This window comes from Conger conger, chromosome 9, assembly GCF_963514075.1.
Source record: "Conger conger chromosome 9, fConCon1.1, whole genome shotgun sequence".
Lineage (NCBI taxonomy): Eukaryota > Metazoa > Chordata > Actinopteri > Anguilliformes > Congridae > Conger > Conger conger.
Genome location: NC_083768.1, coordinates 43301361 through 43325454, shown reverse-complemented (window position 1 = coordinate 43325454; position 24094 = coordinate 43301361). Strand labels below are relative to the sequence as shown.

The 24094-nt window shown below is 43.4% G+C and overlaps 3 protein-coding genes across 4 annotated transcripts; 1 reads left to right on the top strand and 2 right to left on the bottom strand.

Annotated features, from left to right (window-relative positions):
* Nucleotides 1-1366: 1366 nt before the first annotated feature.
* Nucleotides 1367-9123, bottom strand: ciarta (circadian associated repressor of transcription a). 2 transcript variants are annotated; one of them, XM_061253880.1, is made up of 6 exons: nucleotides 8883-9123; nucleotides 7632-7960; nucleotides 7355-7430; nucleotides 6387-6465; nucleotides 5919-6087; nucleotides 1367-5475 (listed from the first exon to the last, which is right to left on the bottom strand). In XM_061253880.1, exons 2-6 carry the CDS (start codon nucleotides 7953-7955, stop codon nucleotides 5014-5016), a joined length of 1110 nt encoding a protein of 369 aa, XP_061109864.1. In that variant the 5' UTR covers nucleotides 7956-7960; nucleotides 8883-9123; the 3' UTR covers nucleotides 1367-5013. The 2 variants fall into 2 exon arrangements, with proteins under 2 accessions (XP_061109864.1, XP_061109865.1); XM_061253881.1 differs by having other exon boundaries at nucleotides 7632-7957.
* Nucleotides 9124-10490: 1367 nt separating this feature from the next.
* Nucleotides 10491-13001, bottom strand: mrps21 (mitochondrial ribosomal protein S21). The gene is made up of 2 exons (XM_061253904.1): nucleotides 12869-13001; nucleotides 10491-11295 (listed from the first exon to the last, which is right to left on the bottom strand). The coding sequence occupies exons 1-2, from the start codon at nucleotides 12949-12951 to the stop codon at nucleotides 11115-11117; spliced, it is 264 nt and encodes an 87-aa protein (XP_061109888.1). The 5' UTR covers nucleotides 12952-13001; the 3' UTR covers nucleotides 10491-11114.
* A 6082-nt stretch (nucleotides 13002-19083) lies between these two features.
* On the top strand, nucleotides 19084-23508 carry crabp2b (cellular retinoic acid binding protein 2, b). Its single transcript, XM_061253892.1, has 4 exons — nucleotides 19084-19460; nucleotides 20676-20854; nucleotides 21899-22015; nucleotides 22579-23508. Exons 1-4 carry the CDS (start codon nucleotides 19379-19381, stop codon nucleotides 22627-22629), a joined length of 429 nt encoding a protein of 142 aa, XP_061109876.1. The 5' UTR covers nucleotides 19084-19378; the 3' UTR covers nucleotides 22630-23508.
* Nucleotides 23509-24094: the final 586 nt, after the last annotated feature.

Below are 24094 nucleotides of genomic sequence, written 5' to 3'. Positions count from 1 at the left end.
AGTAACACAAACCTCTAAGTTGATAGGCTACAGCAGGAGAAGACTTAATAAGTTTAAAAAAGAAGTTGAATAAATACTAATAAAGTGCCCACTGAGTATATAGTTTACCCCTGAGTAGTGTAAATGTTCCAACTGTGTGACGCTGTGTTACACAATACAGCACTGTGTATTGTAAGAGGCCCTTCTCTCAGGCTATATCTGCTGTAGCAATTTTCCATGATGCTGAAACCCTTGTAAGAAAAAGGAATAAGTCTAGTTCACCATTATCTTCCCTTCTCATCTTCTATTGTTCTCTCCTCCAATAAAATTAGAGCCTACACACATGTGTGGGAGTGGGCCGTGTTATTCAACAGCAGATATCTGTCGTGTGATCAGTGTTTGAGTAATAATATAATAGTTTATTTTGCTGACACTTTTAACCAGAGCAACTTACAGTTAATAAGACTAAACAGGGGGCAATCCCCCTGGAGCAATGTGGGGCCTTGCTCAAGGGTCCAACAGCTGTGCGGATCTAATTGTAGCTACACTGGGACTTGAACCACTAACTTCCCAGGTCCCAGTCATGTAACTTATAGGCTGTCCCCAATATGAGTTCACACTGCTGAGCTAAACATGGCTAAATAGAGATAAGTGGGGGTGTTGTGGAGGGGGGAGTCAGAATGCAACCACCCCCCGCTCGCCTCTCTCTCTCTGCCTTCTGTGGTCCAGACAGGCCATCTGTAGCCCGCAACGTTGTTGTCTACGAAGCACGTAGGTCAGTCTGTTAGGCGAAGCGGTCAGCTGGTCAGGATTGTGTGATGGCAGTGCCTGTGTCTAATGCGCCCAGGTGGTAGACTGTCTATTGGGGTTCCCCAGTCCCAGTCCTGCCACCCTGCTGACTGCACATTTACATGTCTAATTCCTCACTCAATCTGTCCTCTCCAATCGGGACCTCACAAGTGGTTTACCCAGCTAAAGCAGGGACACTGCAAGGAGTCGGGGGTAAGGATAATTCCAAAGCCCCAAACTAACAGGTGCCCTGAAATAATTGTTCTGTAATTGTGCAGGGGCCTTGGACTAAAAAGAGGAACAGGGCCCACAGAACCAGGTCCCCAAATTTTGTGCTACAGCCCTAGTGGTGCGGCCCAATGTGAGAGGTTTTCATGGGGCCCAAAATCGCTGGTGGCACCCCAACTGGAAGGCCAAACTCCTTTGTACAGCAACAAGTCCCAGAATGTAATCAAGGCCATGCATCACTGGCATTAGGGTCACCCAGAGAGTTTCAGTCTGTGTGGGTATTTCCCACCTCATAACACATTACCAGTAGCTTTGGTGTATGAAGGTGCATCATAAAATACTGAGCAAAAACATTCTCCAAAACATCTCGTTTATTAAATCACTTTTATTCCATGGTTGTACATCTCCAGTATCAAATCACCACAGTGTCTGCTGGCTTTCGTGGTTTTCTTTCAACCAACGGCCAATTTTGGCCTCGGAAGAACGGTGTGGAAAAGATGAAGAGGGAAGGAGAGAGAACTGAGACATCTGTAGTGAGATATACATCATGAAAAAGGCAGCAAATTGCAACCCACAAACCTGGTCTTTTTCCAGGCACAATCCATAACAGATACAAAAAAAGAATAAAAGCAAGTGACCTGTGCAGTCATGTAGTGTCCATAAAAAATTATATATAATAAAATAATATACACATAAAAAACATCCTAACACACCACTCAAGTGGTTCTGCATCTTTAGTGCACTTTCCATATTCACAGCTTGGTACGTATTTGTACATTCGTTAACTAGGGCGGTCTATCGATTACATTTTTCAGACATTAATTTATTGTTCATCATCGTTGCCTTGACTTCCCTGCTCTAGTTAAGGTTACCCTCATATCACCAATACAAACGTTTACGTATCACAGATATCAGCTGGAGTCTATCCTTTCAGATTTTTCACAAGTACATTTGTATCAGAAGAATGAAGATGTTTAGAAAAATGCTGCTCAAAGCTTGTGATAATACATCTAATTAATATATGTGTCATAATTTATATGTTAATATATCAATACTACATTTAATACTACAGGCTGTCCTGATAGTCTGTTTCAAAATCAAATTCCAACTCATGATTAACATTTGAAACTGGGCAATGATGTCACTAAGTTCTAGCATCCCCCCCCCAATCCTACGTGTTTATATCACTGTTGTGTCACCTGCATCTCCACGGGGAGCACTGCTAACGACTCACAAGCCAATGGCTGTTCTCCACACTACTACTAGACAGCTGGGACCAATCAGAGGAGAGGAGCACCTCTCAGTTGCCTGAGGAACAGCTAGTGGGCGGGGGACCAGGGGACCCGGGAGCATAGAGCCAGAGAGTGACATTCCCCCAGAAGCTTGCAAACTCCAGTGGTTACCAGAGGTATTGCAGTTTATTAAGCCTTCAATATGAATATTAAGCTAATTTTCATATTTAAGTTAAAACCATGAATGCACCCTGGCAAAAGTATACCATTCTGGACAAGAGATATTAAATTATAAAATTTCTTCACACTGAACAAATTACTCTCCAGGAATCTATTTCTTTTTCTGAGCTTTTTCTTTTTCCTTTTCATTTCTTATGCATTCCATCATGTTTAGGTAGCCAGTGTGCCCCAAAGTCAAACATGGCCGCCTCCATGAATTAAGCTGCTTAACTGTTACCCATGGAAGCAGTCAGTGGAAGTTCTCTCATTCTCACATATCTCAATGGCGAACCGCAGTGCGAGAAAGCCCTTTCTACTGCATAGTTCAGGCGATAGTAACATTGGGCAGACTCAAACTGGCATAAAGGGAGCAGGCTGAACTCTGACCAACCAGCTCTGCAGACTGAGCTCCTGAAAGGCCAAAAAATGTCATTTATATTTTCACCTGCTTCACATATTATCTGAAATATTCCCTTCTTTTATTTTTTACAGTTATTTAAACGTTCTCTGGAGATAATGACCTTCATGTTAAAAAAAAGAGTTTTGCACACCATGACGGCTTGGAATCATGTCATATACAACAAAGCCCATGAGTCGGCAGAAGTTTATGACTTGTGAAGTTGCAGGAGTCCACAATCTGTTTTGGCACTATCTGTAGACAGTCTCTGTCTGAGATGTGTGAACAGTCTAGTGTACAGCAAGAGACCGCAGAACAGATACAAAATAATAGCACAAGCGTTTTTACTCCAAAAATGTTCTGCAGTCCCAAACAAGCTACGGTTTAGTCTTCTGAAAAACAAGTAAACAAGCCAAACCATACAAGTAGATCATCTTTGTATATTTCTCATTTGATTCAAGGCACAGGGATTCCAAGAACACGGTTCATGTCAATTCCCTTTCAATTCAGTCGATTCGAGAAATTAATTGAAATTCAATTCAGAAAATTTAAACTGCCCAAAGAACATTTTTAAAATCATGAATTGAATTAAAATTTATTTGAACCCAACCCAGATCAATGCTCCTAATTACCCTGCTGGAAAAAACAGCTCAAGCTAGGTTTTGAAACAGTTGACTTGGTCAACACCAAGTCAGACCAGCTCTCAGCTTAACATGGTTTGAGCAGCTCAAGCTATGTTTTGAAACACCTGGTAGCTGGTTGATCAGCTCATACCCAGCTAGTCCAGCTTTATGACCAGCTTGGCCATGCTGGTTGACCAGCTCATACCCAGCTTATGACAATGACCAGCTCAATATTCAAGCTGGTCAAGCCGGCATACTGGATTTTACAGCAGGGTAATCCTGTTATTTCTCACCACCTTGTGCAAGCACTTATAGTTGCACTCTTTCCCCATACATCAAAGTGGTTAGAGAGCCAACTGTAAAAGTCTCCAGTCACCAAATAAATAAAATAAATTCAAGTAACAGATCATTGCAAAGGTCCAATCCATAAGCGGGTAAAAACAAATGGAAAACATCGGTTCGGTTCGTAGTTTTCCTGGCATTACAGTCGCCCAAGGCTGAGCTTGCCGCTCATGGGCTCCATCAACAACCTTTGGCTTGTCTGTTTTTTTCTGCTTGTCTGGTGTCTCCCCCAGGGAAATTTCAGGAAACAGTGAAGGGGGGGGGGGGGGGGCACTGGCTGACATTTCTAGAAGTGCCCATGGTACTTTCCTTCCCTCAGTGATGCCTGGAAGGCAGCAGGTGCACAGCCAACCACAGGCCACGTGAATAGAACTCTTCGCAGGCAGTTTAATGTACCTTTGTAAAATCGAATGTTACTGAGCTATGTTAATTAGCTCGTTTGCTAATCTGTCTGTGTTAAGTTTTCTAGTTCACCGCCCCCCAGGCTTCAGGGAGGAAACGAAAGAACCTCGAACTCTCGAAGCGCGGAGGCCGGAGCGCACAGCTTCGGCGTAAAACGGGCCGGTGGTTCTGCTTCATCCTGCGTCTCGTCCGTAGCTCGAGGCTCAGGTCATTCGCGCTTCCCTTCCACTCCGGGGCTCGGTCTTCAGTCTGCTGCCCACGACGCTTGCGGCACAGGGGCGCCCCCTCTGCCCAATCGGAGCATTGCAGCCTGACTGCGCGTGCAGTACCGTGACTGCGCAGCGCTAGCTAACGGACTGCAGAAAAGAAGCAGCACCAGGCCATCACACTGATGGAGTAAAACTGGAACCAAGAGACTCCCATATGAATTATGAATATGAATATGACCAGTCATTCCACATCGGATGAAAATGCTCGGAGATTAAAAAATGTTTACAAAAAAAAAATATGTTGAATAAATACCATTCTTTCAGTTTTTGTTTCGCAAAAGCTGAGAATCACAGTTCAAAATACTGTTTGTTAATAAATTATATATATGCTTCATTTGTGGTCCTTGAACCTATGGAGTACAAAAAAAAAACATCCCACAAAAAGGCAGAAATACAGGGGAGAAAATATGAAAAATATGGGTAAAAAAGAAGTCCGGAGAGATCCGGTGCGGTGTGCGCACACACAGCCAGCCGAGGAAAGGGAGCTTGCGTGCGGTCAGTCGTTCTGTGCGTGGTGAGGGCTGAGCTACGCGTCACTGCTCCGGAGTTTTAACGTTCTTCGTCAGACGCGGAGGAGAAAGGCTCCGCCTCTGAGACGTCTCCGACGGCCAGCCCCGCCCGCCCTCCGTCTCCGCGGCGACGGGCTCGCTCTGGCACCGCGTCGGCTGGGGTTTCGGAGGGGCGGCGTCGAGCGTCGGGGAGAGCGGGGTGGTGGACGAGACGTAGGCCTCCTGTGTGGCGGGGCTTCCCGCAGGGGCGACAGAGGGGGAGCTGTTTTCGGCTCTGCCCCCAGCGGTGTCTTCAGAGGGGAGTGGGACAGGTGTCAACTTGGAGCTCAAATGATCTCCCAGGGCCTCCTTTTCACAGTGCCTCCCTCGCTCCTCCGGCCCTGCGGGTCCTCTCTCTGTGGCCTCCGGCCTCTCCTGCTGGAGCCGCTTGCAGGGGGGGGGCGGCTGAGCTGTGCTGTCCAGAGCCGTCCAGCTGAGCCTCCGCTTCTGCAGGAAGAAAAGAGGGAGAGAGAGTCAGTCTCAGCTCGTATTTTAGTCCTATATTTAGACTTAAAATCTTACATCCGTTACTTTTTTGAAAAACAAACACACAAATATTGCCAATGAGGTGAGACAGTTTTATTCATTTCATGCCAATGGGATGAGAAAATTTCAAGAAGCATCTTGTCAGAGTAACTTAAAAAGGCGCATATTTTCTACATGAGACAAAAAAGAAGAGATGTATCATATCCTGGCAGCTGTTGCAAATTTGTGGATTTCTTTATTAACTATATATTTTTAAAGTGGTAATAATTTGTAAATATGCCCATATATTGTGTTGCAACTGCTAATATATTTGATTTACCGCCATTATGGCTCCATCAGCCTTGCATGCGCACTCAAGTGCTCAGAATGGCTGCGTTATAGGAAACTGGCCCCCAGTGGCTCACCTTCATTGGGATGTTCAGCTGGTCCCTGCGCCACCGTGAAGCGCCGCTGCGCGGGACATTCTCCGTCAGGATGGGCAGCGAGGCGGGGGGAGTGGGGGCGGGGGACACCTGTGGGAACCAGAGTTTCAGCATCATCTCCACTTGCAGAAGGGTGTGGAGGTGCCTCTCCCTGCACGGCGTTAGGGAGGGAGGGAGAGAGAGAGAGAGAGAGAGGGAGAGAGAGAGACACATTACATAATGTACTATTTAACAGGCACAAGGTAAGGTGAGGGATTAAGTCACGTGGAGCAGCACACGCCCAGCTGTTAGTCACAAAGACTTCTTTGTGATACTTTACCTGGCGGCTTGTACCTTGTATAAGCGTAAACATGCCTCTTACTATTGTGCAGAAGACATGCACGGGGACTCAATACGTGGTGCTGTACAGTAAATGTAGGCTAGGGCAGTAAGGGCAGCGGGTTCTCTTACCCCATGCTGGGGTTCTGCAGAACTCCCACAATCCTCTGGATTCTGTCCATGGCAACGCTCTGCTGGAAACTGCTGAGACCTGTAAATCAAATACAAGGCTCTTTAGCAAATTCATACAGGGCAGCAGTGTGGCATAATGGTTAGGAGTCAGGGCTTGTAGCCTAAAGGTTGTGTGTTCAATTCCCAGCTAGGACACTGCTGTTATATCCCTGAACAAGATACATAACCTGAATTGCCTCAGTATATATATGGACATATATATATATACATGCACTAAGCTGTGTAAATCATTGTGGATATATGCATTTAATGTACTGTAATGTAACATACAATAAATGGCTGGATACCAAATCCACCGCCTTGTTGCATATCTCAAAATCAAGGGCAGGGCAGCCACCTTGAGACTCTCAGCCTAAAAAATGTTCTTTTTGAAGAGGAAGAACAGTGAAGCTGCGGTCTGCTGGAACTGGGCCAGCGCACGCACTCAGGCAGAGACTGTGAGACAGCAGACTGAGCCAGTTAGCTGCAGAACAAGGAGCACTCCAGTCCTCTGTCCCACAGGGCACACCTGTCCGTATGTTCCCGTGCCTGGCACAAACGGTGCCGCCTGCTTCTGCTCAACTTTGCCAGGCTTACAGAAAAGAACACGACTTAGTGATAGCTAGGGGAAAACATAGCGCACGGCTTCAGATGAAAGGGCAGATTTAAAGACTGCCAGTCAAGTGTGCGCAGTAGCCTTCGCTTAGTCGGCGTGAATGAATGCAATCAAAACTGTGGGTAGGATCTCCCTGTCAGTTTAATAGCCTTGGCGAAATATGACATCATTTACTTTTGACACATCACGTGCGCAAACCTGGAACGTGCATGCGTATCACACGCACGCCTACGCTCGCTGAAACACAGAAACACGCGCACACACACACACAAGCACAAAGCCTGATTATTTCAGGTGTCGTAATACTGCGTACCTCTGTCATATTTCCCCCTTTTAAGGCCGTTCAGAAGCTCCCGCAGCGGCCTAACAAATCCCTGGAGCTCAGCACACTGGGATACCAGGGAAAGGGAGGAGGTGGAGGAAGAGGATGAGGAGGAGGAGGAGGAGGAGAGTGGGGGAAGACATAAGGAGAAATATTAATACTTAACTGCGTCAAAAAACCAACTCACAGTAATGTTGGTGTAAGTCAACATCATCAACACTCAGACGCACAAAGAAAATGAACATTGCGTGACAGCCCTGGCACTCACCTTCTGAGCGAAGGCAAAGTCCCCCTCCGTCTGTCCCTGCCCCCCAGGCTTCACACCCCCGCGCGGGGACACCAGTATCACCCTGGGGGTGCCGGGGCGCCGTCCCGCTAGGTCCCTCTTCAGCGGACTCCCCGCTAGGCCGCCGAACACCCCAGGGGCCAGACGTCCCTTCGCGCTGTCCAGCCCGACGCCCCCACAGCCGTCTCCCTCGCCCTCAGACAGGAAGACGTCGGTCTCGTCCTCGGTCTCGCTGAACAGGAAGCTGTGGCTGGATGACAGCGAATCGAGGGACTGCCAGGACGAAGCGCTGCTAAAGGACTGCATCGCTGCTGACAGAGATAAGAAGCTACGAATCAGGACCGCGCCACAAATAGCCGCGCTCCAGACAGCGAACAGCGAACCAAGCAACAACAGAGAAACTGTAAAAACAGATACAGCAGCTGTATGGGTTTTCAATAAATCTACAGACTCTTTTAAATAGTTGTTGTTAGTATCAAGGGCCTGATTTAGGGCCATGTCTTAGTAAACCTTTTTGCACACGCAAAAACAATAACAATGGATGTTATTGTAATGGGATTTGTTTTGCACCGATAATTTGTCACGTTATTGGTTTTGCGTGTGCCAAAAGAGGTTGCACGTACTGAAAGGTCTTAGTAAATTCATTATTAATTCATAATTCATTATTAATTTATGCGTAACGTTTTACAAACTCTCATATGTAGCCTACATTATTATATTATGTATAGGCCATGGCATTATGGTTATATTTTCAGTATTTAAAGTGTTAAAACTATGTGAGAATAAGCTGGAGGTGGGTCCCCACCGGCTGAACACCGCCGTATAAGCCTAACCGGTTCGTAGCGCAACACCTTCCCCACCACAATGTCACAGTGGAGCACAATTATCATGTCCCTGTATGCTGAAATGGATGTGACTCGTTCCAAGTTTTTATGAAAACGGAATTATAAGGAATTATACTTTACACACACACACACAAAACAATGGTACAAAACTACCATTGAACGTTCACATCTGGTGGAAGCCGCCGCTTACCCGTGTTCTGTCCGGAACACGATGAGTTTACGTTACGCTACAATCGCTCATAGACACAAAACGAACCAAAACACACAGGCGACTTACAGTATATTCAGTAGCCTAACAGTGCCATGAAAAATGCGAGACTTTAAATCTGATTATAGCTGCATTGTGAAAAGAATGTAAAACAATGTAACAGAAAACACACTCGCTTACCTTCTGTAGATATATTAAACGACAGTAATGCAGCAACAACAGCAGCAATAAATATTTGGTCTTGATAAACACGTTAACGCTTCACTTCTTAATCACTGAAATAAATAAAACAACAGGAAAATACGCGTCAAAAGCACAGCCCGTAGTCCGACGCTGCTGCCCAGTATCTAGTAATTTCACGAGTCTACTCGGTTTCTTTCTCCTCTGTGTTTTCGTTCTCGGTAGTGTCAACGTGCGGAACACACGTCCACGGTAGTGTCAACGTGCGGAACGCACGTGCCGAACAGTGTGCTTTCACTCGAGGACAGTGATTGGTTAGCTGTTTGACAGACTCTTCTGGTATTGGTGCGCTACCAGCCATTTGACGAGTCCGTCCTCGCCTATTGGCCAGGGGCCCAGTTCCGCAAAGGCCCCCCTCTGCACGTGGCAGTCGTGTGGAAGGCTGGATACAACTCAGGATCACTGTGTACAGTACATTGGAACACCTCGTAACCGCAGAGAAGGATACGGATCCAGTTTATTGGCATACTCGTACAGGCTTCTACGCCCCGATACAAGACACATTGATAGTCTGCAAGCTACAATTGGATATAGTATATTCCATCGGTATATAACAGCCTACGAATGTGTTCTGTACAAAGCATGTAACAATTATACATCTGTCTGCTTAAATAAGAATCAACATAATTCATTTACAGAATAAATGCAAATCGTAGTGTGATCATTTCCTGTAATATCCAGGACAACTCTGTAATAAATCAGATAACTCTACATAACCACTTGGGGGGAGGGGGGGGCCTATGTGCATCACTTCTCGGACATGTTTTCCATCGGCCTATCATTGCACTTAAATGTATGCTTCATACTTGAAGACCGCAAAAGTGCCCGCCTCTCCATTTCCACCATAACATAGACACACGGAGAAACACGTTTCGGGGGTGGGAACAACAGCGTGCGACCTCATCTCTGTCCTCTCAAGCTCCACCCCCAGTTGAGTCATTAACCCCGAGGCTTAATACAAATTTACTGCAACTCATGTTGCCTACTTGCTCTGGATAAGAGCGTCTGCTAAATGCCATGTAATGTAATGTAATGTAATGTAATGCTCAACTTGCCAGATTTGAAGCTTATGAGTGACTTTGTTCAAAAAAGAATGGTCAATATTTCTCGAACAGTATCTGAGCAGCAGGGACAAACATCATCTCTCATACACAACAAAAGGTGATGCCGGGGGCAATTTTATTTTATCCACACATAATTATATACTTTTGTGCAGCATATTATTACGTTTTGATGACCTTCAATAGTGACATCATCATAAAGCAAGGCTTGTTGGATAAGAGTAACTGAGATCATGGGTACATTCCATAGGAACTAAATCTAGAAATATTTCATCCTCACAATAATATACTAGAATCTGACTGACCAATTATAGAACAGGGGGCTTAAAGTCATGGTTTTAACCCAGTCTCACAATTGACACTTCAAACACTAAAATACGGGCAATATAAACTCAAGGGAAATGCAGTGCTTTGTTCGTCGTAAAAATAAATGAGCAGTTACGCTCTCCAAACAAAAAGCAAAAAACAAAAAAAACAAGTACTGCAGTAATTTCAAAACCATTTATTCATCAGCCACAGTGGAATCTCATCATCTCCTGCAGTGAGACGGAATATTGCGTTGGACAGTACAGGAGGGTTGTAGGGATGGGGGTTGGAACCCCTTTGCTTCCTTCATCAAAGTAACACCCAAACACAGAGATGACACAGGCAAGGACAGCTCGGCCTCATCGCTGATGAACAGTGTCCGCAGGTGCAGAGAATGTTGGAGGACGAACATGAACATATGAACATACTGCATCAGGAGACCGTCCTTTAGAAAAGCTGCCCAGGTTCTGCCAAGGTCTCATTGGCGTAGACCAGGAGCTGATTTTTGTTTTTCGCCTTAATATCAGAAACCTATTCAGACCCAAGAAACCAGGTGAGGTAACTGTGTAATTAACTGCTTTAATTGATCAAAGTGCTGAGTCACAACAAAAACCAGCGGCTGTCCAGGACCAGACTGTCGACTTTTAAATGTCCAACTTGAAAATGGGGTGATGGATGACCAGCTAAAGGCTTACTACATTTTGAAAGTCTTTCTCTTACTGTACAGGTATGGTGATACACAAGCCTGGCACAGAACCCACATACCGTACCCATCCCACCCCAGCCCCCAGGCCCTCTCCTTCGTCTAGCAGCCAGACCAGGGGTCTGGTCTGTGGGTCCGCGAGAGGAAGGAGATCTTCCTGGCCATCTCCGAGTGGTAGATCCGTCGGCACGCCTCGTAGTTCTCCCGTTGCCGGCGGCGACACGGCTTCTCGTAGTAACGCTTGCGACGCACCGTTTCTATCACCCCTTCCACCACCAACACCCTGAAGAGCCAGGAGGGGGAGGGGGGCATTTGGGGTGGAGAGATATAACATTACATTACATTACACACATGCCAGGGGCACAACTGGTGACAAGTAAACGGACACCATTCCGACAGTCCTCCAAATCGGTGCCCAAGGCGGAGGGCTGGCAGCAGTAAGGCGCGCAGGGGAAGGTTGGGTAGGGTAGGACACGTTGACCGTTCTCTCAACGCAACGCAATTTACACAAATCAGCAGAAAAAAAACATTCCGGCTGGAAATGAAGGAAGTTGGCAGACAAATAAAAATGTTTACTTTCCAGAAGTTACAAAATGGCATAATTATGAATAGACAGAGACCGTTCTAGTCATAATGACTTGGAAGTAAAATTATGTTACATAAAAAACATTAGAGCCTCAGCGCAGCACTGTGATGAGCAGGACACAAAAGACAAGCTTTTGCATACAGTGCGAATTTGTTTGTTATTGCCGGTGGGTTAGGCGGCCAAAAACGTGTCACTAAGGTCGCGGGGGCACGATGTTCTGTTCCGCTCAAATCTACAACAGTCTGCGCCAGAGACGACGGGGGTCGCAAGCACATGTTCACGATGTTGACGCGCCCGGAATTAACTGGAAAAACCACACAAACCAAGTATCCGTGCGTACGAACCAATGGGGAAGCAGGAAATATATTCACCCCGCCCCTAAACGTCTCCGACCAATGGGCTTTGTTATTGTGCCAGAAAGTTGTATAACGTCGCATCCGCTCATATGAATTTACAGCTAGGCTGTGTGCTCGGATGTTGGGACTGGCATCAAAACAGCGAAGCAAAATAACCAAAATGAGTCATGAGTCATACCCACACACCAATATAACCGAAATTACCTCAATAGCAATAAGAACGTTTAGTTAAATTTGTAATGTCGTGAATATCCTATAAATCGATTTTCATGCGTCTGCCAATAAACACAACTGCGTAGTTTTTACAACGTTAGAAGGAGGGCATCAAAGCGTATTGAATATCGATCCGCTGTTCGCGATCGGTTATAGTTGAAGATTTGTTATTAAACAAAACAGAAATTGTTATACATAACATAATAATAATAATAATAATAATAATAATAATAATAATAATAAACAACAATAATAATTATTTGAAAGCGATAGGACATTCCGCTCTTATCTATGCCATTTCAGTAATTACACAATTTTCAACATACAATTGAGTAACATATGCCTATAACAGTAAAGCGTGAATGAAAACAAAAATGCAAGAGATTACTCCCCCTGTCGGCTAACCTGAAAGACGTAGCTCAACTACAGAGTGATAGGCCAGCACAATCTGCTGCCATTTATATTCATACTGTATACAGAAACGTGCTAGCCACGACCCAATAATTACATTCTTTGTTGCTGCTGTAATTAGCGATATTTGCTAGTCAGATTAATTTATGAGTCTATCTGAAGCCAACTAGCTGGAATGTTGTGACCACGCGACGCCTAAATGACCTCTTTCACATAATTTGAGTCATACCACGATAAATGCATCTTAATTATCAAAACACTTATAATAATAACAAAGAGACAAACTGAACCTGTGTAGCAGTTTGTAAGCAGCGTCCACATTTCCATTTTGGACCATTATTGTTCGCGCGACGAAGCGAAGGTGGTTCGCCATTTTGAAGGGACTTGTCCAGCAGACTCAAATGCCTGGGTAGAAACACTAGTGAAAACATACGTTCCACACGGAGGAAACTAACGCGTTTAAAACACTAGATGGCGTAATTTACACCGAATCCATCCAGTTGGCACAGAAATCCCCCACTTCACTTATGACGGATTTTATGTTTGTGGTCAAATTGACCACAACAGTTTAAATAAACTTAACATTATAGCAAAATAAACATTTGAACATTTTGTGTTGCCTTTTGTTGACTCCAAAATGACTAGCCTTTTATGGATAAATATGAAACATCTGTGAGAAACATCTCATTTTAGAGCCTGAGGTACAGGAAGTGAAAGTTTGGCACCTGTATGGGAAAGTGCCACCAAAAACATCCACAAAGAAATCTGAGATAAGAATAAAAATGGTTGTTTTATACAGAGGGTCAAAATAAGCTCATACAACACATGCAAAGTTGGTACAGGACTTCTGAAAACAAAGCATAATGTTTATTGCATGTTTATTATTTAATCCCACCAAAATATAACATTTCAAAAATCATACAGTATCAAGATGAAAAGGTTAACTGGTTTTTAAGAGATGTGAAATGCTGAATGCAGTCAAATTGGTCCCAAACATAATAGGAGGGTCAAGCAGAATTATTTTGACAAAGGTCTCTGGTCTGGACCTTTATGTTCCATATATTGCACATTAAATTAAACAGGTTGATTCAGTTTAGGCCACTACTTGCTAATGTATTTTATTGGGTGCAAGTGTCTGGTTGTGATTCTACCACAGTAACTGTGGACTAACTTTGAGATTATCCCCTGGCTAGCCTATGCAGTGAGCAGTATCATTTATTGGACAGCAACACATTTGGTTCTGTACTCTAGCACTTCAGTTGTTCACATCAACCAGCCGAATGGGGAAAAAATGTAATCTAAGTGACTTTGATTGTGGAATGATTTTTGGTGGCAGACAGGGTGGTTTGAGTATCTGAGAAACTGCTGATCTCCTGGGATTTTCATGAACACTAGTCTCTAGAGTTTGCAAAGAATGGTGAAAAAAATAAAATCCAGTGAGCGGTAGTTCTGCTGACAGAAACGCCTTGTTATTGAGAGACTTCAGAGAAGAATGGCCAGACTGGTCAACGCTGACAGGAAGGTGACAGTAACGCAAATAACCACACAGTGGTATGCAGAAGAGCATCTCTGAACACACAACGCATCAGACCACTAAGTGGATAGGCTACAGCAACAGAAGACTTCCATCCATCCATCCATTATCTTAACCCGCTTATCCTGAACAGGGTCGCAGGGAGGCTGGAGCCTATCCCAGCATACATTGGGCGAAAGGCAGGAATACACCCTGGACAGGTCGCCAGTCCATCGAAGGGCACACACACCATTCACTCACTCACTCATACGTATGGGCAATTTAGACTCTCCAATCAGCCTAACCTGCATGTCTTTGGACTGTGGGAGGAAACCGGAGTACCCGGAGGAAACCCACGCAGACACAGGGAGAACATGCAAACTCCACACAGAGAGGCCCCGGCCGACGGGGATTCGAACCCAGGACCTCCTTGCTGGGAGGCGGCAGTGCTACCCACTGCACCATCCGTGCCGCCACAACAGAAGACTTAATAAGTCCAAAAAATAAGTATAATAAAAGTGCTCACTGAGTGTATAAGGGTAATTCTCAAAGCTCTGCAGGCATGGCAAACCTCTGGGGAAATCCCCAAACAGTTATTAAAAGAATAGCTGGCGGCTCCATTGCCACTCCTTTAGACCTGTGCCTCTGTGATCACTGCTGTTACCTCAAAGAGCTCCACACCTTCTCTCACCCTGTTGTGTGGGAAGTCCTGCCAACTGCTCGTTTGATCCTTCTGTCTCCATTTGACTCGATGGCGGTTTGTGTAAATACTTAAATCAATCAGCTGTACCACCCTTTACCGCTGCACTGTTATTGTAAGTTTGATGTGGAAACTGGTCTTGGGCGGTATATCAGGACAACGTGCCTTTGTAAGTCACAAGTCACTCTAAGTACATTCACCGTCCAAAAAATTTGAGTGGGGAATGGAAAGAGAGGTGAAGAGAGGGTTGGGAGCGGGGGGAAGGGGGGTGGGCGAAGGTAGAGGCTGGGCTGCACTTTCACTGAACTTTTCTGGCAAAGTGTATAATCAAAATAAGAAGCACAAGGGGAACCAATATAACTGAATTCTCTTTCTTTTGCCTACAGTACTTGTACTCTCTCCCTCTGTGCCTTCATGACCTTTTCTTTCCATTCTAATGTTCCCTTTGCCAGCTTTCAATTTCTGTTCCTAATCTGTTTTATATTACAAAAATGAAATTATATGTAAATAATACGAAAGTAAACAAACAACAAAGGTATTAGTAGTTGCAAATAAAGCAGGATTAGAAACACAAAAGTTTGGCTATGATAGCATATACAGGACATACTGTATATAATATATGGTATATTTGTTTTACATCTCTTCTGTATTTCTATTCCATAATTTCTTCCTTCTGCTTAATGCTTGGCATTTTCTTTTCTTTCAACCTTTTCTGTGTCGTCCAAGGTTTCTACTTCCCTTTTCTGCCTTTTCCTTTCCTTGCTGTTCCATGGTACTGAACTATATTCAGCCATTTTCTTTCTCCCGCCTTCTACTCTCTCTCACTAAATAGTCTGCCTCATTAAGGCATGGCATAATTAAAGCACAAAATTACAAGAGAAGGACTGTAGAAGGAAAGTGTAAAAAATGATTGTTCGCCAGGCCAAAACTCACCTCCCAAGCCACTGAGACATGCTCACCCTCAAATGATCTCATAGTCATACGCATGGGTTGGGAATTCCCATTACTTGGACTGTTATTTTATGACTAATCCCTGTAAAGTGAGACTTCCCGCAGGAGAGGAAATAATCTTGGCAGTTTGAGGTTTAAAAATTCTTAGATTTTTAGAAGAACAGACATTGAGTGTTCTTGTGTTGCCTTGTATGTATTTAAATATACATTCTCAAAAAGGATATTAATATCCAACACATTTTGTGTCAGAGTTGCTACTTTTGCATTATGAATATACAATGTATGTGTTACAAAGAGAGACTTTTAACACCAACCTGAAAGTAATGGAATCTTTTGTCCTTCACTACACATGGAGGTGCGTTAAGAAATGACATATTGTGTGTTGTTTTTCACACAGTGTACAGTACCCTATGCGTGCGTACCACAGAAACACACACTTTCACTGAATATGCACACACACACACTCACTAAAGAACAAACCCAGACAAGGGTACTCCAGGGATTAGGTGTAACACACGATCACACCAAAATACTGCACCCCCCCCCCCCCCCCAACACCATTTTCCATAGCCCAGGCCATAAAAATGTCATGTCTTTTTTTCAAGTGTTGAAAAGTTTAAGGAAGAACAAGGAACAATAAACACTGGCTGCGTTGCATATTTAGCATACTATTCATACTAGATTTAGATGAAAATCAGCCTGAGATTTAGTACAAGTAGTATGCTAGTATGCACTTTGAGAACGCGCTTTCGATTGTTTTCATGTCCAATTAAGGGCTGATAAAAAGTGAACAAATCTCTCTCTTTCTCCTTGCCTTCTCCCTTGCTCAGTCGGGAGAGAAAGGGGAATCATCTTCAGACAGTCCACATCAATGCACAAAGGGTAGTTAAAGTCAAATTAATTTGCATTTGAATTTGAACTTGAAATGGAAAAAGAAAACGTGAACAGGCCTTGGTGGTTCCACCAGAGGCGATAGTTGCTGAAATGACAAGGTGAAACTGAACGATGGGAAAAGCAGTTTTTTCTGATTGTTCTTGTCATTCCTCGCCCTGCTCATTGTGTGTGGGGTTTTTCCTCTGGGCCGCAGCAGAAAGGAAGAACAGCAGGGTCAGACTGGGGTGACAGAGGGTGACAGGGGTTATCTGATTCAAATTCAAAGTGCTTTATTGACACGTAAAACATTTACAAAGCACATCGCTATGCAGCTTTCACCAGACAATGGACCATGTGCGGCTGTGTGCTTGTGTCTGTATGCACAGGTGTGTGTGTGTGTGTGTGTGTGTCCACTTCACACCTACCGCTCATCAGGTACAATCCAGTCTGACTGTGTGGTGCTGGCAAAACAGCTACAGTTCAGTATGATCAAAAAAAAAGATTTGGAGAGAATTGGAGAGTCTTTGCCATTGGGGGATGCAATATTTGGAAAAGACCAGCTGGATTATCATTTTACACCCCCCTTCTCCCTTCACTCTTTCACCCTCTCTATCTCCATCGTTTTCTGCCTGTCTTTTAATCTCTCCTGCTTTCCCTGTCTCTCTTTGTTCTCTCTTTACACAGACAGAGGGACAACACTCTTAAAAACGACCCCGTTTGTGGTCACTGGCTGCCCCCTTCTCACGTTCCTCTTACCCGTTCCTCATCTTTCATTGTCCCCTTCACTCTCTCTCTCTCTGCTACAATGGGCTCAAGGAATGTCTCTTTAGCACAAAAAAGAGTTTGCAGAAACTGATAGGGGGAACTGGAGTGGGTGGATTTGTCTGTTTCACACACACACAGAACCTGACCTTTATGTTTCTATGTTGCCTTTGTGTTCTTTGAATACACTATCTCGCCAATCTGCAATGGAATTGTCTCGTTGGCAGACTATGGTACCGTAGAGTACCGTAGGATGCCTACTGGTCCTATTCCCTCGAAATGAGGCAATAAAACCATGATGATGTTAGCCAAGACAAGACACTGACCCAAGACAATAAAAACATCCCTGAAGCAATATGTCATGTTGCTGAAGTTTAAATGAAATTCACGCTGTTCCAACACATCTGACAGCAGTGTCTGATGAGCGCAGATCATCTCTCCCGCATAATTCACGACAACAATAACAGCAAATAACGGTAATAGATTTTAAACAATTTTTAATAAACAATGACGGACTAACAAAAGCATACGATGGAGATGGTGACAGAGGAGAAGGAGGGAAAGAAAGATTGCAGGCTTGATATGAGAGACTCACAAAGGATATCTGTTGGGTAAATAAGAACCTGTGAAGACACGCTTCTCCTAAGTGTGTGGGGAATGTCAGTGTTAAGCTCTCTGTAACTGGTTGAAAATAATGTAGGCTATTCTTAATATGAAAGTACAGTGGGGTGCAAAGATTTGGGCACATTACAGAAACAGTATTCGAAAATGGAAGATAAATGTTAGTTATAGTCGAGGCAGCTTCTGTGCCTGCTACTCTTTTTTTGCAGTTGTTTTGCAGTGATGTGCATTTCATATAGAATGGCTCGAGACCTGGTGAGAAATGCACATCACAGGTTAAGCTGTTTAAGGGACAACAATTCAGCGTACTTTAAACAACAAAGACTGACATGGCAGAGAAAGAACGACTTCAGCACAAAATTAAGTATGCAAAAGAAAACATTGAGAAGCCTGAAGCCGTTTGGAACAATGTGCTTTGGATTTACGAAACTTTTTGGCCACCACCAAAGAAGGTATGTTTGGAGAAAAAAGGATGAAGCCTTTGTTGAGAAGAACACCTTGCCAACTGTGAAGTGGAGGTGGATCTATTATGCTTTGGGGTTGGGTGGCAGCTGGGGGCACAGGAAATATTGTGCGAGTGGAAGAAAGAATGGATTCCACTAATGACCACCACAGTCCCCAGACTTGAATATTATTGAAAATCTGTGGAGAGATCTCAAACGTACATGCAAAGAAGCCGAAGAATGTGTGTAATCTAGAGGCGTTCTGCCAGGAAGAATGGAGAAAAATTTAAAAATGAGTCATACCCACTTACAAAGTTACAAAGTAATAGCACATGGCCTTTTCCCTTTTTTTATTATTTTGAAACTATAAAATTTAAACTAAAAGTAATCTTGCTTTAAAATTTGTTGGTTAACGTTGTATCATTTAGAGGTCAGGTTCGCTTCTGTTCACTTAGAATGATCTAATTTAGATAATACAGTGATTTAATGTATACAGAATTGCATAGTCTCCAGGCGCACGCTACATGCGGGGAATAAATGAATCTGATGGGTGTGGTTGTAACATGATGGGGCGTGTCACTGGCACTCAAATTAAGCAGCTAGTCGAAGCTACTGCTCAATCTCCTTTTCACTGCGACGGGGCTGCGGTGGTCTGGCAGACAGTTGGGATAAGGGTCACTGCAGCCAATCAAGAGAGGGCTACAAGGGGAGAGAAAGGAGTTATAAACAGCCTCACGCTGAGCTGGACAAAGAGGTGGAAGGGGGACGCTAAAGATTATGCTATTTAGCCCACATTGCCGAAGTATAACGGTACTTAAAAAGGCGAATCAAAGTTAAAGCAGAGGGGAAATAAATTCATTTAAATTAACGGCTGAGAATTAAAGATACCACTTTCTCATTTATTTTGATTAATATATAACTGGTAGATTATTAAGCAATGGAACGCAAAATTCCTGATTTCTCGGGAACCTGGAAAATGAAATCCTCGGAGAACTTCGAGGAGCTTCTAAAAGCGCTCGGTGAGTATAGCGGTGGTGGGTGCTGATGATGATGACGATGAGAACACGTCAGATTTTTGTAGTCCGTATTTCTTTTCACCGTTTATGAACACTGAATAGACTACTGAATATCCAAAACTCCAATATGACCTGCACATTCTTTGATAACAAAGCGCCATTGTTAATTGTTTAATGATTCGACCACACAACCATGCGCGCTGTGTGCACGATATGCGTGTGTTATGGCAGAAATATGCTGCACACCGGCTAAAAACTGAATGTCTGTAATTAAAGAGATTATTTAACGTGCAGATTCTGTAAGTAAACTGGAAGTCTGGAGCTCTAGCCCGCCATTTGAGTCATGTGACCAGGTATATGTATGTGCAAATTTATTAAATGCCTCGCGTAAAATGTCAGAATTGTTCCTGCGAAAATTAGTTTTTGCACTGGATTGACTTATGTGTTTGATCTCAGTGTGTTCATGAGGAATCAATGAAAAAGATAAAAAGAGATTGTGTGTGTGTGTGAGAGAGAGACAGACAGAAAGAGAGAGAGAGAGAGAGAGAGATGGGGTATAATTCAAAGGAGCATGAAAATAAACCATCGGGAAACTATATACGGAATTTGCAAAGAAAAGTACTGGTCTTAAAAAAAGTATAAAAATGTTAGGCTGGGATAGATGAGCATGTTCTCAATAATTAATAAGAAATACACTTAAAAAAAAAACAAACTTGAAGATCAGTGACAGACTAATTGTGTGTGTGCGGCCAAGTATTAATCTGTTAACATCAATGCATAGACCAAAAGAGCCTTGTTGTCAGTAGGAGGCTTTTAACTGAACTGAAAACTACCTTAGGCTCTGATTCAATCTGCCATAAATCATTTAGCGGTACTTGAAAGAAAACCTGTAATTATTTCCTATGTGCGTGTATGTTTCAGTTTGTGAGCATGCATGTGTGTGTGTGCATGCATGTGTGTGTGTGTGTGTGTGTGCATGTATGTGTAGGAGTATGAATGTGTATGTGTGTGTTTCTCTTTACTGCACACACACATACTCACAAACACACAGAAGATTTTGTATGGTCCTTCTTCCTATGCAGTGTGTACATTTGACATTGAGTGTGCCAATATTGAGTGTGTCCTTGGTATACAGTCACAGAGTAACACAGTAGCAGCTCAGTGGGTGGAGCTAGATTATGATGTCAGAGCACAATGTCGTCTTGCCCCCCCTCTAAGGAGTGAACGTGCTCCTGAGGAAAATCGCGGTCACGGCTGCCTCGAAGCCCTCGGTGGAGATCAGTCAGCAGGGCGAGGCTCTGACCATCCAGACCGCCACGTCCGTGCGGACCACCTGTGTGTCCTTCACCGTGGGAGAGCCTTTCAACGAGAGCACTGTGGATGGCAGACCCTGCACGGTAACGCAGAGACAGCGCTGCTTATGAGCTGCTTATGTGTTGCTTATGAGCTGTTTATGTGCTGTTTATGCACTGCTTAAGAGCTGTTTATGTGCTGTTTATGCCCTGCTTATGAGCTGTTTATGTGCTGTTTATGCCCTGCTTATGAGCTGTTTATGTGCTGTTTATGCACTGCTTATGTGTTGCTTATGATCTGTTTATGTGCTGTTTATGCCCTGCTTATGTGCAGCTTATGTGCTGTTTATGCACTGCTTATGTGTTGCTTATGATCTGTTTATGTGCTGTTTATGCACTGCTTATGTGCAGCTTATGTGCTGTTTATGCAAGGTTTATGCACTGCTTATACACCGCTTATGCACAGCTTATGCACTGTTTATGCATTGTTTATTCGCTGCTTGTGAGCTGCTTATGTGCTGTGTGTCAGTGTTGGGGAGAAGAACTGCAGTGGACAACAGGAGGACAACATCCCACTCTCAAAAGAGATGTGTTTATAACCAACAATATTACTTTTGTGTTACTTTCAACACATTTTGTGTTGAAGTTACTATTTTTGTCTTACACATATCATTTATGTATTACAAAGGGAGACTTTTTTATCACGGACCTTAAAAGCCCACACGCATCAATGTTGTCTTCCTGGTTTTAGTATCTAAAACACCCACGGAACAAAGTTCCTAACCCCACCCCTGCCTCCTGTGGTCAGCTCTCTGTGCTAACATTTAGCAAAATTAGCCGATAATTATGCAAAAACATGTCACATGGGAAATTGTTTTGCAAGCAGCTTGGAAAAATAGAAGTTAGACCCTAAATTATGCATACTTATACCTAATTTGTTTTACTTGAATCAGTAAGGAACACTAAGCAAAAGCTCCAGGATGATATGAAAAGCTCACAAAAATATACTTGTGAGCCTTTAACTTGGAGATACTACATATGTTGTTACTAACACATCACATCAGTTTTGTGTCTGGTGTCCTCTCAAACTCCCTTCCATTCTGTTATTTTACACAAATACCCCTCTATCTGCCCCCCTCTCTCGTTCAGAGTCATCCTCGCTGGGAGACTGACAGCAAGATCACCTGTGAGCAGACTCTGCAGAAGGGGGAGGGGCCCAAGACTTCCTGGACCCGGGAGCTGACCAATGATGGCGAGCTTATCCTGGTAAATCTTTCCTCTGATTCACTCCCATCACATCCCATTCTCCTAAGTGGAATGGGGGTTTGACAAACAAAGATTAACAGGTGGACAAAAGCCAACTGTTGTCCAAAACCAAGCTGCTTATTGATTAAATCTGGAGCCAGATGTCAGAATTAGACTTACCAAAGATTATCCTTCCTGGAGTAATATACATTGATTTAAGCAAAAAAATAGATCAATAAAAAGTAACTATATTTTTAGATCTGGATGATTGCAATAGTTGAATTGAATGGTAAACAGGTAATCTCTCAGTCACTGTGAATATAGCCTTTGGGGTCACATTTTTGTGCTTTTAGTCCTGTCTTGGCACATGTGTACATTTGTATTGAAATAATCGCGGAAACGAGAATATAAAATAAGACCCTACAGACTCCGCTCACCAGAAACTGCTGTGTTAAGGGCGTCTCCATAGCAACCTCAACTGTCCCCAGTGTGACGCACATTGACTGTAAGTGTGTTATTGTGTGTGTTTGTGCCATGAGAAGCAGCAGTGTGTTGATTGCTTCTCATGTCTGGTTTTGTTGCAGACGATGAGTGCCGGGGATGTTGTTTGCACCCGCGTTTACGTACGAGGCTGAAAGACAGAATTATCACTCCGTTCCTCTCCTTCTTTTCTCCACCCATCCAGTCAGTCCGCCCATCCGCAAAGAGCAGAATACTACACAGCAAAATGAGTGTGTCTTCAACAATAATGAAGTACATATTGTGCCTGTTGGACTCTTACACCTTTAAGAGTTCATTTTACACTGTTTCCGAGTTTATTTGAAACTAGGAATTGTGCTGTGTACAGTATCGACTGCCATCTTTTCTTTCCTGTGTTGTGTTTAAAGCATTAATCTGTCATTGGGCCAGTGTGTTTGGTGTCAGGTGTGAAATTCAGTATTGATGCGCTTATTAACAGACCGACAGAATTACTCAAGAGTTCGACAATGCTGAGTAGCTCGTTTGTGGATCTCAGGACCTACCCGTGGAAAACTTCCTCAACTGAATTCGATTTTGAATGGAGATTATCCATACAACACTAAATTTAGTCCAGGACTAGGCTTAATCTGTGCCTGTGAAACTGGCCCGATGTGTCTACAGACAAAGCAAGCTGTAAAGAGCGAAATCTGCTCCTGACAGTGTTCCTGTCTCTTCCTTCTCAGCCTGAAGTTTTATATTTATTTTATTTTACTTCCATATTTTTAACATGCATTCCTTTGATCAAGTATTATGTTTTGACATGACAATGTTTGCAGCAGAGCAATAAAGTGGCACACACATTATCGTGATATTCTCCAGTTGAATTCTAAATGTGTGAAAATGTTAGCATTTAATCATAGTGGACAGGAGTGTCAATCAAACCAATGACATCATTTTTTAAAAAGATATATTGCACACAAGAGGTATTATAAGAAATACTCTATAAGAACTGTAAGGGCCTTACCTTGAGTAGAAATAAAGTTGTTTTAACCTTGGTTTGTCATTGTTCTTTAAATTCTTTCAAAGAGATGTAGATGAACAGGGTTTCACACATATCATGAACATATGGTCTCATACCACGTGAAGAGAGGAAAGTCACACTAAAACACGACACTGGATATTCACACCGTTTCAGCTGTCCGTGTAGCCTAGCTGACCTGATCTCCCCCTCTCCCTTCCACTGTCCATATTCTACAGGTCCCTCCCTTCATTTTCTTCTTACTTTTAATGCACTGTTCTCCTAGTCTCCAACCATGAAACGGCTGAATTTGCTTGGACTTGACAAACAATTCAATTGTAGTTTAAAAATGACCCAAGTTTCCAATTATTCTTTGTTGTGATTTTACATAAGAACATGTCCATGACAACTGTAAGAGGAGAGATGTCAGAGGTAACATGAGGAATATTAGGGACACCCACTGAACTCAATGCGGGCTGTGGATTAGAGGGATTGAGCAGCAGCAACGGATTTCACGCCGACTTGACAAACAAGTTTTATTTCAATTGTAGTTTAAAAATGACCCAAGTTTCCAATTATTCTTTGTTGTGATTTTACATAAGAACATGTCCATGACAACTGTA

What these genes read in the sequence shown, in the direction of transcription:
- crabp2b (XM_061253892.1), top strand. Translation starts at nt 19,379, where the DNA reads ATGGAACGCAAAATTCCTGATTTCTCGGGAACCTGGAAAATGAAATCC. An exon ending in GGAGCTTCTAAAAGCGCTCG is followed by an intron (nt 19,461 to 20,675) that starts GTGAGTATAGCG and finishes CCCCCCTCTAAG; the next exon opens with GAGTGAACGTGCTCCTGAGG. An exon ending in TGGATGGCAGACCCTGCACG is followed by an intron (nt 20,855 to 21,898) that starts GTAACGCAGAGA and finishes TCTCTCGTTCAG; the next exon opens with AGTCATCCTCGCTGGGAGAC.
- ciarta (XM_061253880.1), bottom strand. Translation starts at nt 7,955, where the DNA reads ATGCAGTCCTTTAGCAGCGCTTCGTCCTGGCAGTCCCTCGATTCGCTG. An exon ending in AAGGGGGAAATATGACAGAG is followed by an intron (nt 6,466 to 7,354) that starts GTACGCAGTATT and finishes TTTGATTTACAG; the next exon opens with GTCTCAGCAGTTTCCAGCAG. An exon ending in CTGCAGAACCCCAGCATGGG is followed by an intron (nt 6,088 to 6,386) that starts GTAAGAGAACCC and finishes AACGCCGTGCAG; the next exon opens with GGAGAGGCACCTCCACACCC.
- mrps21 (XM_061253904.1), bottom strand. Translation starts at nt 12,951, where the DNA reads ATGGCGAACCACCTTCGCTTCGTCGCGCGAACAATAATGGTCCAAAAT. An exon ending in GCTTACAAACTGCTACACAG is followed by an intron (nt 11,296 to 12,868) that starts GTTCAGTTTGTC and finishes CTGGCTCTTCAG; the next exon opens with GGTGTTGGTGGTGGAAGGGG.